At 37.9% G+C, this 14,368-nt stretch overlaps 1 protein-coding gene across 1 annotated transcript in view; it reads right to left on the bottom strand.

The window, feature by feature from the left end:
* RTN4R (reticulon 4 receptor) overlaps positions 1 to 14,368 on the bottom strand; it is a 274,992-nt gene that overhangs the window by 113,237 nt on the left and 147,387 nt on the right. The window contains exon 2 of the mRNA XM_068271466.1: positions 7,900 to 8,026. Within this exon, the coding sequence (XP_068127567.1) occupies positions 7,900 to 7,906 (7 nt within the window). The 5' untranslated portion in view covers positions 7,907 to 8,026. The remainder of the gene's footprint in view (positions 1 to 7,899; positions 8,027 to 14,368) is intronic.

Genomic DNA, 14,368 nt, shown 5'->3' on the forward strand with positions numbered 1-14,368 from the left:
GCACTATACTAGCTATACCGAGCACTATACTACCTATACTGTGCACTATACTAGCTATACCGGGCACTTCACTAGCTATACCGGGCACTTCACTAGCTATACTGGGCACTATACTAGCTATACTGGGCACTATACTAGCTATACCGAGCACTATACTAGCTATACTGGGGCACTATACTAGCTATACCGAGCACTATACTACCTATACTGTGCACTATACTAGCTATACCGGGCACTATACTAGCTATACCGGGCACTTCACTAGCTATACTGGGCACTACCTACCCATACTGGCCACTATACTAACTATACTGGGACACACTGGGGGGGATCACACGGCCAGCATTTCCTACCCCCGGCTTATATGAGGGTCAATCATTTTTTCCTGGTTTTTCAGGAAAACGTTGGGGGGTCGGCTTATATGCGGGTCGGCTTGCTTGCGAGTATATACGGTAATCGACAGGAAACAATGCCAAATGCTTTTCTGCTCTGTAGCAGGAAAGCGTCTGAGCACACCGAAACAAGCCGATGGCGGCCAGCCGTATAAGCCGGCATTCAAACCTCCAATTTATTGCACAAATCCTTACAATTTTTCTCATAAGAAATATTTAAGTAGTATATGTATATCACCTGAAATCCGCCACTATTGACCATCATTGACCTACCTCTGTCATTAGAGTGCTAAACTGGGTTTTCTGTGCTTGAGTCTCTTATAGGGCTGAACCTTTTTTTTGTAAGACGTAGCAGCCAAAAAGATGTGAACAAAAATTACAGGGTGTTTTCTGTTCAATATATATTTTAAGGCTTATTATAATGGTATTGCAGGCAGCATTAACACATCTGATTTTGTATTGGTTACTTGAAAATCTGCTTTAAGCATGTAGCTGTCCCTCAGTTTCTGCTAACTGAGAATGATATAATTTCATCATACCTCCTGGCACAATATATATATAGAAGTGTGATTGTGTTTATTGGAAATGACCTACCAAGGATGTAATGCAACACTCCCTGTAGCATCAAATTCAAAACCATACACATACAAAAACCATAAAGCATTGCACAAAACATAGAGCTATCAATGGCTGATATTTGACTGAGCTCTATAACATTTTTTTGTGCGTTTAAATAAATTCATTTCTTTTAACAGCTAGAACTAATGCACTGTGTTTAAAATACTGTCCTGTAATAATGAAGAATGTAGAATGACTTCCTGAAACGTATTCTTTATCATTTCTGGTGCCAGTTTGGAATAAATGTTGCACAGACATGCAGCTCTGCTCCTAGACAAAACTCAAATTCTGTTTTATATATAGGGGAGCCAAGAGGATAAACATTTGGTGCTATACTGCAGTAACTTCAATAAATGTTCCCCAGAGGTCAGCTATTATCAATCCAGCATAATGGATCACTTATGACCTTCTCAACAATGTCAAGAGACACATATACACACTCTAGACTTTTGCCTGGATCAATCACAAATAATTATTTCAGCTGAGGAAAGCCTAGTGTGCTTTAAGGAGCCCACTAATGATACAATGTTGAATGCACAATTTTACTATTTTTATGTAATATTAAGGGGACTACCTAAAGTATCCATTCAAAGTGCATACACTCTGTGTACCCTTGTACTAGATAGATTTGGTAAAATTGTACAATCAAGATTGTATAATTAGTAAGCAACTTTAGGCTGGGTTCACCCTCTCTGTGTTGCTGCATGTGAATGTACTGCTTTTACAATTGTGCTTGTATGGTGCTTATATTTCTAGGGCCTGTTTCCACTACACGCAGATTGGGTGCAGAATGGATACAGATAAACTGACTCCAATGATTGCCTATGGGAAAATCTGCATCAGAAAAATCGCGTTTAGTGGAAACAGGCCCATAGGCTTTCATTGGAGTCAGTTTTTCTGCATCCATGATCCAATCTGCATGTAGTGAAAACAGGCCCTAAAGTGTTAATGGATCATGTTATCCAAATACATTTTCTACAGTGCGTTTCTAGATGATGTGTGTAAAAACCTGTATGTTACATACAATTTGTTCATGCTATAAAAAATAATGTGCATGTTTTAATGTCCAGAGCATGAGTTGTGTTATGCCCATATTGTAGCATAGATATTATGCAATGCATGCAGTGTGGCCTTATTCTGAAAAACCACTGGCTTGTTTGTAGCAAATTCTCATAAGGATAACTACTATACACCTACATGGCTTGTAGATTTGTGATAGTCTTTATTTTTGTTAAGCTGTATTTACATTGTTCCAGAATAATAATTAAAGTGTACCTGAGGTGACATGTGTCATGATGAGATAAACATGTGTATGTACAGTGCCAAACATATAAATATCTAGGCTGTATTTCTTTTTTTTTGTTCTGCCAGAAAGAGTTAACTTTCAGGCATGCAGGTAACAGTTTCTCTCTTGACGGACCCTTGTCATTCATACCATAACCCTTAGGCCCCTTTCACAATGGGGCGTTGCATTCCAAAAACAGGAAGTTAGTGCAAGCGAGTCACTTCCTGTTTGGCCGTCTGCAAGAACGTGATAACCACGTACTAATGTGCTAATCCCTGAAGGCCTGCTTTTTAGCGGGCACGGCACCGCAGCGATGTCGTCAATATGCAGTCTGAAGCCGGCCTTAATGATAAGGAATTACAGCCCAAAACCTTTTTCTGCAGATGTCAACTTCTAAGCACAGAGGACAGATAAAAAAAAGAACAGCTCATGTATTTTAACTCTGGGACACTTAACACACTTGACAGGCTGCCATTGAACAAAGACAATGAAACAAATCTACTTTGTAAATAAAATAAAACCATGTGATATTTGAAAAAGTAATTTTTAGTAGTAGTAGCATAGATACAATTGTTTACCGCTACGGTTTATTTTCATCTCAGTGTCAATTTAAGGCTTTGTAGTGTACATTTAGCGACAAGGGCATAAAGGATGGCATGCATGACTACACCTGCTGTCCTAGAATGAGAGCTGAGCAAACCTCTTGTTTATTTTGGATTAATGAGTGGCATGATGTTACCAGAATGTCTTGTTTTTTCCCAGTCTTCTAAGATGGCACTGCTGTACTTTATGTCAAATCTCTCACCCGCATACAAAACAGGCTTTGCTGGTGTACCCTGGTACATAATCACCCTGTGGAGTTCTTGGAGTCAATGGTTGCTGACTATGTAATCATTTACTGAAAACACAATATATCATGAAGAAGATTAGTACAGTGAATTCTGCACAGATGGCACTTAATATTGCTGTGGATGGTGGCAGGAATTGTGTTGCTACATGAAATGATCTTGCTGAATCCATAGTCTTTTAATGACAGCAGAAGTATGTGCTATTGGCACCAGAATGCTTGACAGACTTTTCTCTTAATTTAGAACTGAATTGCTTGCCTTTCCACTCTAAAAAGAGAAATATAAACACAAAACTAAATAACTGAAAAAGAACACAGAAATGCTGCAGATATTTGTATGGGTGCTAATATTTCTCTTGTGCTCTGTTTTGAAAAGGAACTTGCATTCATGTAACCTTTTCTCTTTTTTTATGACGTGTGCTACAGCGCCACATTTTTTTTGTCCCCAACTCTATCCCCCCAGGGTAATGCAGAACCGTGTGGGAAGCTATTTATATTTACCTGATCCACGATGCAGGATTTGCTTTTCCCCTTGCAGGATCAGCTCTCCTCTTCTACCACAGAGTGGCGCTGTAGTGCCAATATCCTTCTCTGTGTCCTGATCACATGATATGTGATATATGTGAATATGTGATATTTTAGTTTTACAAAGCCAATCTTCTCTTCCACCACTGAGCTGTGCTTTAATGCCAACATCCTTCTTTGGGTCCTGATCACATGTCATATCATGTGGTTGGGACCCAGAGGAGGATTACAGCGCCACTCTGTGATAGGAGCCGATCTTGCAAGGGGAGAGCAAAGCCTGCATCCAAATCAGGTAAATATGAGGTGCACCCTGCTGCATCAGGCTGCATTAGGCAGCCTGAGATTTGCCCACTGAGGCAGCCCTGTTTGAAGTTATCTAAAGTGACAAAACTCGGGCAGGACAGTTAAAGGGTTAAAAATCATTGATTGTTTCTATATTGTGAAATGCATTTAAAAACAAACAAACCACAAAACACCTTAACTGCCTTCCTGTCCAGCTGAAGACCAGCATACAAGCAGTCTGCTGTAAGATACCTACATGTTTTACTATACCTCACAGTGGATAACATTACTCTATTGTACCTTCAGGGATCTGGGATTTAATCCTGCTAAAGATATTATGGCCCCTATACTATTATCTTTTCATCTGCGTTTTCTCATAGAAGCTGTGTTTTTTTTTTTTTTACACCTTATCAACATAACATCTTTGAAGCCTTAAAAAAGCATGACGATACTCAAAATAAGTTTATATTACTGCTTTACCAACTTTTTAGTATTTTTTCAGTTGTCAGTCATTGAAAGATTATTTTGTAGATAACATGAAAAATTATCTCCTAGGAGAAAACTCAAGAAGAAAAGTTAACTAAATAGATGCCTATAAGTCTGATTTTGTAAGGTTCCCTTGGGCTGAAGAACGTAAAGCCCAACTCAACTATATTTTTTTACTTTTAGTTTTAGATAGAGTTCAAACTTTCATTGCTTTTTATAGTTGTCAGCATATTTTCTTTCCTTTAATTCCCAACCCTGAGACCTCCACAACACTGTCTGAATTTAACATGAAAATTGGCGGTCTCAAGGAGGGGAAAGGATGCATGATAATAAAAATTTATCAAGGAATCCTACTCTTTCCTAGTCTGCAAAAATAATGTTTTTGGCTACTGCCTCTTCTCACACCCTCTCTGTGAAGTGGGAAGAGACTAAGGGAAATTCTTACAGATGGAAACAAATACAGCAATGAAACCCCAATATAGATTGCAATCTCATGGAGGTGTGACATAATCCATTTAATTCAGACAGATCTTATCAGGGCACTAATGTAACGCTGGATAAACATGCTGCTGGGCCGTTGATTATTAGCATCTTTGGTGCCCTGTGAAAATGATGGTCAATATTCAACTGATTGCAAGGGAAAAACTGATCAGGATAAAACTTGTGTAGATGCAAAAAGAGGAAAACGAGAGCCCAATATAGTGTGGTAAGTATTGAACAGGATTGGGAAGTACATTTTCAGAAGAATAATACTCACAAACATGGATTACCACAAAAGCAACTACTGTAATTGCAAGTGGGGAGAGCAAAACCTGACCCCACTCAGGTTAATACGTTTCTCTCTGTAGCAGGAAATGAGATGACACACACCACTCCAGCAAAGGTGGATGACAAGTAATGTGACAGTAGGTAAAACAGAGGTGCCAGTAGTATAAAATATATTAAAAATAGTTTAAAAAGTGGAAAGTAGTGGTAGACTTACCCCCCAACTGAAATCACAATGGTCTTTTTCAAAAAACAGCTTCATTATGAGAAAATAAGTATAAAAACAATTGAAAAGGTAAGGTAGCGGTGGACTTACCTCCCAACTGAAGAAACAGTGACCTCTTTCAAAAAAACGGTTCATTATGATAAAAGAAGTATAAAATATATGAAAAACAATTGAAAAGGGGAAGGTAGCGGTGGACTTACCTGCCAACTGAAGACACAACGGTCTCTTTACAAAAAAACAGCTTTATTACGATAAAAGACAACTCTAAATGCAACGGCTTTCACGGGTCCTACCTGCTTCTTCAGGCAAACATCTATATACAGTAGGAGCATCTAGGAGGCATGAAGGTAGTATCCTAAGATATCGTGTGTCACCATGCATAGTCTAAGAAAAAGTTCAAATCCTCAAGGGCATACATTTTTGGTTCCGAGGTATTATAGTATGTTTCACCATATCTATCGTACTGATCGTGCATTATATATATATTGGCATCTATTCATTGCCCTCTTGCAGGTGTACAGTATATATAAAGGAATATATGGCTCCTAGATACATGCTTGCCTGAAAAAGCAAGAGAGACCTGCGAAACACATTGCATTTGGAGTTGTCTTTTATCATAATAAAGCTGTTTTTTGTAAAGAGACCGCTGTGTCTTCAGTTGGGCGGTAAGTCCACCGCTACCCTCCCCTTTTCAATTGTTTTTCATATATTTTATACTTCTGGCACCTCTGTTTTATCCACTATAACGATCAGGTTAAAACCCTGGAATGTTTTTTCTGCTTTAGCAAAGTCCCTAATCTGATTTCTGGTCGAGGAGACCTGGGTTCAAATCTCGGCTCTGCCTGTTCAGTAAGCCAGCACCTATTCAGTAGGAGACCTTGGGCAAGACCCCCTAACACTGCTACTGCCTATAGAGCGCGTCCTAGTGGCTGCAGCTCTGGCGCTTTGAGTCCGCCAGGAGAAAAGCGCAATATAAATGTTCTGTGTTTGTTTGTTTGTTTGTTGTTTGAATACTTCCAAGTTGACTCTGCAGTCTCTGATTGGTCCTGATTGCTCCAATGCTTCCGAGTTCTGTGACTGGGCTAAAATTACAGAGTTGCACTAATGCAGTATTTCCATGGAAATCCAATCCCATTTCTGATCAGAAATGCAGAAATTTAAATTCTGCGAAATCCAAATGAGCATCCCTACACTATGGTGCAGTGTTCCCCAATCACGGTACCGACTGGAGAACACTGATTGTGTACAGCCTCAAGCTGATCTTGTTAATTTGTGTCCAGCATATGAATACTAATAAAATTCACAGAAAATATATTTCCAGTATAATTGTACAAAGAGAAATGATAATTGGGCCATTTCTTTTATTTAAAATAGAAGATGGCTTTATTGTCTTTAGCAACCAATTACACTGCAGTGACCTTCACATAAGTCTACAAAATGAAAGCTGAAATGAGTTAGACTGTGCAAAAATTACAGATTTCTAGCAACAATTCACTTAGCCAACCAGCTTTTATCTTTCATGTATTCACAATGATTGGTGCAAAGAAACATGTTTAGATTTTATCAGTACAAGTTGGCGTAGTGGTTAGCACTTTTGCCTTGCAATGCTGGGTCCCTGGTTTGAATCCCAGCCAGGTCAACATCTGCAAGGAGTTTGTATGTTCTCCCCGTGTCTGTGTGGGTTTCCTCAGGGCACTCTGGTTTCCTCCCACATCACAAAAAACATACAGATATGTTAATTAACTTCCCCCTAAATTGGCCCTAGACCACGATACCTACGCTACACCATGCATACTTAGACATAAGACTATGGTAGAGATTAGATTGTGAGCCGCTCTGAAGGGCAGTTAGTGACAAGACAATATATACTCTGTACACTGCTGTGTAAGATGTTGGCGCTATATAAGTACATAATAATAATAATAATAAAGTTGGCTTGTGAAGTAGCTTTGGCTTCTTGCATCTAGCAGATCATCACTGCTCTGTGTTTTACTAAAGAAGTCACATGATGAGTGTCTAAGTATGAACAGTAGATATGTACCAATGATCTGAGACTCCATCTAGATTCTGTCAAGTGCAATGGGTTTTAAAGGATATCAAACTTCACAGCTGCAAAAGCACAATGTTTTGGAAGGTCTTGCTGTGTGCTGTGATGTGTGATATTCATTAAAGCCATTGTGCTTGACAAAATCCAGATCATTTGTACATATCTGGATTTGGCTTTGACCCTTTTCTGGTTGACTCCCTGGTACAATAAAGGGTACTAGAATTAGCCATCAATCAGCACTATAATTATGAACATTAATCATGTTTTCACATTTCACCCGATAAGTCTTTTGGGATATTTTAACAAAGCATTTTACCATATTAAGAATTATCTGCTGTGATGGACTTGTTGATATGTTGTTGCACCTTTATTCTGTTGTCATTTTGGTTTTCAGCAGAAACAGTGATTTGTCCCAGTGTATATTACCTTGCATGTTTATAACGTGAAATCTTTCATTTTCTTTGAATTCTCTCTTGAACCATAGAAGAGCTGTTCCTCATTCCCACAAGTCCAAGCAATGAAAAGGATCTTGTACATCAATCACTGGATGCGCCTACAAAAGAGAAAATGTTGTTACTAACCAATAAACCCTGAAACAGCAATACCTTTTTATATATGAGGACATGCCTGAAGCCAGGAAGCCTAAGCTGACTGAATTTTGAGTATTATAAAAGACAGCTGAAGATGCAAGATTTTCTAGCAAGTCTTAAGAAATACTGAGAAGTGAAAGATCTTAGTTGTTTACAAGCCACTTGTGGCAAACTACAAGAATAAAGATACAGTTATACAACAATAGGCACCACCAACACGGATTACAAAATGGATTTCCCAGCAGGCTCCAGGCAAAGCGACACAGCAATCTTTTCCTACAAGTGGTTGTTCATGATACAGGAGATACCTACTAAAACTCAAAGCAAAGTCCAGCATAATTTGCACTACCTCACTCTGAAACTACTTTTAATTAGTGTGTATGACTTCACAAACCTAAAGTTTATCAACATACCTAGGAGTTCAAGTATCAAAATACATATACTGAGAAGTACCATTAAAGTAAATTGAGTTTTTTTATTTGGTTTGCTTTCTAAACTATCTATTTTGCTTGCAAGAGACCCTGGCTTATAGGGCTCTTCAGCCATATAATAGAAATGAAAAAGTTTAGAAGAATTTTTGTTTTGACAGTACTGGAAATAAGTACTTGTATTATTTACACATATACATCTAGCATGCTCATACCAGATAAATTAATCATAGATGAGGTTACTCAGTTTTATAACTCCTTTTTTCTTGCTGTTAAAAAGCCGTTGGGTTAAATTCACTACTACATGGTAAAATGAATGTGTGCAGACAGAAAATATTTTTGGTGTTACGCAAACTATGTAATGCACATTATGAAGTTTGCAGACTTGTGTCAGACAAATGTGTATGTTGCTTGTGTAAGGTGTGACATGCTATTTGTGCAGACATGAGCATTGTGTGCATAAGTCTGTGTTCCCCAACCCTGTTCTCAAGGCCCACCAAGAGTGCATGTTGTGTGGAAGTCCACAGAGGTAGTTAATCAGCTTTGTTAAAACACTAATTACCCCACCTGTGCATGTTTGTGGTTTCCTGCAAAACATGTACTGTTGGTGGGCCTGGAGGACAGGGTTGGGGAACTCTGCACTAAGTAGTATGCGCCTACATTGTACTGTCCAATTGTCCATATACCCTGTTGTCTGATGTGAAATGACCATTTAATAGCAATATTAAAAAAAAAGGAAAACAAACTTTGTCTAATTTACACCTTAAATTGTACTTTAATTTTTAACATGTGCATAAGTTTCACACTTGATACATTTTCTACTATTATGCACTACCTTTCAGTTTTACTGACTGATCTTGCAAGTAATGCTATTTCAATGTTGTAAAAATTGGGTTCACTTTTGATGACTTTTAAGCATTTTATAATTACTCCTTAATTGCTGAAGCATCTGTTAGCATGTTTGTTATTGTTCAAACAATTTTAATGGCAGAGGTATTGCAAGCAGACAGCACAAAAGTGCTGCACCACAGGCAGCTATCATATGCTTGGATGAGCAGTGAGGCTGCACAGAAACATAATAAATGACTTTGATAGTATTCTAAAAAAATCTTACAGCCGCTCACCAGGAAAACAACTAAATATACAAAGTATCTAAGTTGTGATGGATATTTCTGTCCCATCAATTCTTTCATTCACACCGTCTACCCAAATAGGCAAATCAATTATCTATTTTTTCCTAGTCTTGTACATTTTATTTTTTAGTAAAAAAATAGTAAATGGTGAAACTGAGAAATGAAATTATTTGTTATGTAAATATATGTTAATTTCAATTTTTGATGCTGTCGACATGTTTTAAAAAAGTTGGAACAAAAAGTATGTTTTGTATCACCTCTTCTTTTACTGTAAGGATTTTTATTGGTTAGAGTTACAGAACTAACAGCAGTTGGAAGTTTGGTGTAACAGGTCTTCAAAGATTAGCAAGTCTTTGCTAAAATGTGATACAAAATGCATATTAACATTAATTACTAACAAACATTCATCACTTTAGGTTCATGTCTGAGAAGTGTTTTCAGAAATCGAGGAAATTAACAGTATCACAGTGCCAAAAAGTAACAGAATAAAAAGTACTTAATTGCTATTAAAATAAGTAACTCAGAAGCCCCACATTTTTTAGGAAATTATCTATTGAGTTACTAGTTATTGCAATATTTTTTTTTTCCAAAAGTCATTGTCTGGCTTTGTTTTTCACAGAAACAGTCAACAGACATTGCAACTTTCTCTGGACTGCAATATGTGCTGTATGCCTGTAGCTACAGTATAGTGATATTCAGAGTCCAGCTATGCTCAAGAGAGCTAATTTGTGTGGTTTATTTCTGAGATGGGTCACTTGACTGTTTTACAAAATATTTGTAATGGACCTGGAAAAAATAGCTTCTCATTTCCAGAAATTCAATACAATTCCAACAATCCTCCTCTAATGCCGAACATCGGGTGGAATATAATGGTTGCATATATTAACCGAAGTTGGTGCTATGTAAGTTCTATAGGAGTAGTTTATTAGAAATTTTAGCCATATTGGCCGGCGATTACCCCCAACCAATTGATGACTTCCTCAAAGTAATTGTTATATTTTAATCAGACCATCTAGGTGGTAGCAACTTTATTTAATGTTTTATTCCAAGCTGACCATTAAAGGGAACCCAATGTGAGTGTGATATTGAGGCTGCCATATTTATTTCCTTTTAAACAATGCCTGTTGCCTTGTAGTCCTGTTGATCTTCTGGCATACGTAGTGCCTGAGACAAAACCCCTGAACAAGCATATGGCTAATCCAGTAAGTCTAGAGTCAGCTGATTCAGAGTACCTGATGTGCATATGCTTGTTCAGTGTCTATGACTAAACGTATTAGACATGCAGGATCAGAAGGGCTACCAGGCAACTGGTATTGTTTAGAAGGAAATAACTATGGCAGCCTTTATATCACTCTCACCTCATGTTCCTTTTAACCAAACCTTAACTTCATTTATTAAATGAATCATAGTAGTGTATAGCATATAATTCAGTCTTTTTGAAGGCGTGTATAAATTCAGATTAAGACTGCTGAAAAAGATGGGAAATCTGGCTAATTCTTTACTTCTCCTTGCTTTTGCTAATCATTAGTTATTGCAATGTCTTCCAATGTCTCCATTTGCAGATGCCCAGGCCATCTATTGACTGGATTATATCACAATATGCTGGCCAGCCAGTGAGAGGTATGGAACATGGCATGGAACATATCCCACCCTCTTATTACAAAAAATGACTGCAATTAGTAGCTAGGGATTTACAGAAGATCAGCCCCCTCATTGGTGCGCTTTCACGCTTTCTGCTGAATGTAAACTTCTCTGCAGTCCACTGAAGTGAACAGACTTTGCAGCTATAAAGCTATTCCAGAGAAATGTCTGTCTTTAACATGGTATAGTAGGTTGCAAATTTAAAGAAACCCTTCCAAAAAGCCCACTGTTAAGTAATAAAGCAAAATAAAGTTTTTTTTGTTCTAAACATTATCAGGCAAAGGAAAAAAGAAATGATGAACACATTACTACCAATCATTGGCAAAATCATCAGAATTAAAGGGGCCCTATAGCGCAAAATTGTAAAATGTAAAATATGTGTAAATATAGACAAATAAGAAGTATATGTTTACCAGAGTAAAATGAGCCCTAAATTACTTGTCTCCTATGTTGCTGTCAGTGTCACTTACAGCAGGTAGTAGAAATCTGACAGAAGCAACAGGTTTTGGACTAGTCCATCTCTTCATAGGGGATTCTCAGCAAGGCTTTTATTCTTTATAAAGATATTCCCTAAAAAGCATTTAAACAATGATGCTGGCCAGCCTTCCTGTTCGCTATCGTTTTTTGGAAGTTGAACAGAGCAACTGCCATTCACTGAGTGCTTTTGAAAATAAATCCATGACAATCCCCCCATATAGAGATGGACTAGTCCAAAACATGTCGCTTCTGTAAGATTTCTACTACCTCCTGTAAGTGACAGCAACAGAGGAGAAAAGTAATTTATGGCTAATTTTATTCTGGAAAAAACGTACTTCTTATTTGTTTATGTTTGCACATATTTTACATTTTACAATTTTTTTTGCCATAGTGCCTCTTTAAGTTATTAAAAGTATCTAAACTTTATCTTCAATGTCTACTATTGAATGTATTAATTTCAAATGCGATGTGTTTTCTGGATATTTATAAACAGTGATGAGCAAAAATACATAATGTTAAGTTCGACTTTCAGGTGAAAATGCAATGGAAAATCATTTTGTAATAAGTTTGTGATTTTTTTTTGCATTTTTCACAAATTTGTTTTTCATGTTTTAGCAGTATAAATAGTGATTTTTCACATTTTCGCAGTAAAAATACCAAACTTTTTCTCAAAATCGAAAATATCATTTTCGATGTGAAAATTGTTTTGGTGAAAATATGCGAGGAACACTGTTTATAATGCAGCAAAATCTACTCAGCCATTGCTGGTAATATAATCGTGTAATCGTGAATTATTTGGTGCTTGTACAATAAAACATGTGGCTGGGGTGTGTCCTTTGCCTGAATTCTTTTGAGCTTGATGGTGTCTCTCCTTCCAATCTCTCTAACACTTGGGAGGGTACGGTTTATCACCAAGGTAAGAGAGAAAAATGAAAAGTTCACATTGCTAGGGGCATTTCAACGGCAATAACAAGCAGAGCTTAGAGATGACTTTTTCACTTTTTTAACCCTATGAATGTGACCATAAAAAATATAATACTCATATGGGGCATGTGAACAAATGGACCATGAAAATGATCTTCCTGTCTCTCTGCTATAAAGTTATCCAAATACAGTGCTGTAAAATAGGAAATGTGTGCAACAAATTTTCTTTTATTACATCACAGACAAAACACATTGAGCTATATGAGCTAGAAATGTATTCCACTGTATTCATGGATTTTTCCCTGTTGAAGGGGAAGGTAAATGATCACATTAGTACTATAAGTATATAAATGTGATAAATACCATACCTCCTATCCTCCTTAGCAGTAACCCCGAGCTGAGCTCGGGGTAAGCCGCCGCGGAGGATATCTCAGCCCCTGGTGGGGCGATTCCTGTGCTGTAAATTGCTGTACGCACAGCCAGCACTTTGCTAGCTGCGTGTCCAGCTCGATTGCCGCCGCTCTGCGGTGATCGTCCGCACGCAGCGGCGGAAGAGGGCCCCCCCCGCCAGGGCCCTGCGCAGCCCGGACCAATCAGTCCTGGGCAGCGCAAAGGGCTGAATCGGATGGGTCTGACGTCAGGACGTCGGCTGACGTCCATGACGTCATTCCAATCGTAGCCATGGCGACAGGAGAAGCCAAACAGGAGATCGCGTTCTATACGCAATCTCCTATTTTCTTTTGTTGCCGGCGGCGATTGGACTAGAGGGACACATGCGCCCTCTAGTGGTGTTTTATGTAGCTACCACTCAGGTAGCTACATGAAACAAAAAAAAAAAATTAAAAAAAAGTGCAATGCAGCCTCCTTGGCGGAGGAAGAGGGGTCAATAATTTCAAGGAACTTAATTTCATTTCTGCTCAGTAGGACTGATATCGGCTGGAAGAGAGTTAAAGAGGCACTGTGGTGACATGTAAAAGCGTGCAAACAATTATTCAGGAAGCCCACGTCTAGGGAAATGTCCCTGGTTTCAGCATCAGAAGCACTTCCTATATCTATATATATTGCTGAATATTGGTATGTTGTTCCGCCCTCCCAGTAATGCCTAATCTAGGCTGTTAAGCTTTGCAGAATTCTCCTCTGAGAACATTTTCACCGGCTTTGGTTTCCTCAGTAACATGAAATAGTTCTGAATTTAGTCAACAAATAACTCTGTACCACATTGTATTTATACTTTTGAGGCAAGCTCTGATAAAACACTCAAAACCTCTGCAATGCTATGTTGAAATTCCAAAGCATAATCAGATATAATCAGAGATCTGAGATATTTTCTGAATTCTGAGATAAACTGTTACTCAGGAGCTTAGAGATCTTAGAACTTAATTTAGATAACCCTAGGGCTCTTCAGAAAAACGTAAATCGTAATTAGAGTGTTGGCTTTCTTGCTTACTGTGTTAGAAGTGGATCAGAATGTTACCATTTGGACTGAGAATGTTGTTCTTTTTCCTCACGTTTGACTGCTTTTAGATCTAAAGAGTGATGTTTAGTGTCCATAATTCTTTTAAGTATTTATGGCTCTAACATACTGTCTCTCAGAAAATGTAAGGCATTTCAAATCATTACTTAATCTTCACTGTGACTTTAATTTATCTATAAAAGATAAAGAGTATGAAAGCAAATGACCTCGAGAATATGAAAGATGTCT

Source organism: Hyperolius riggenbachi, chromosome 1 (genome assembly GCF_040937935.1).
Source record: "Hyperolius riggenbachi isolate aHypRig1 chromosome 1, aHypRig1.pri, whole genome shotgun sequence".
Taxonomy (NCBI): Eukaryota; Metazoa; Chordata; class Amphibia; order Anura; family Hyperoliidae; genus Hyperolius; species Hyperolius riggenbachi.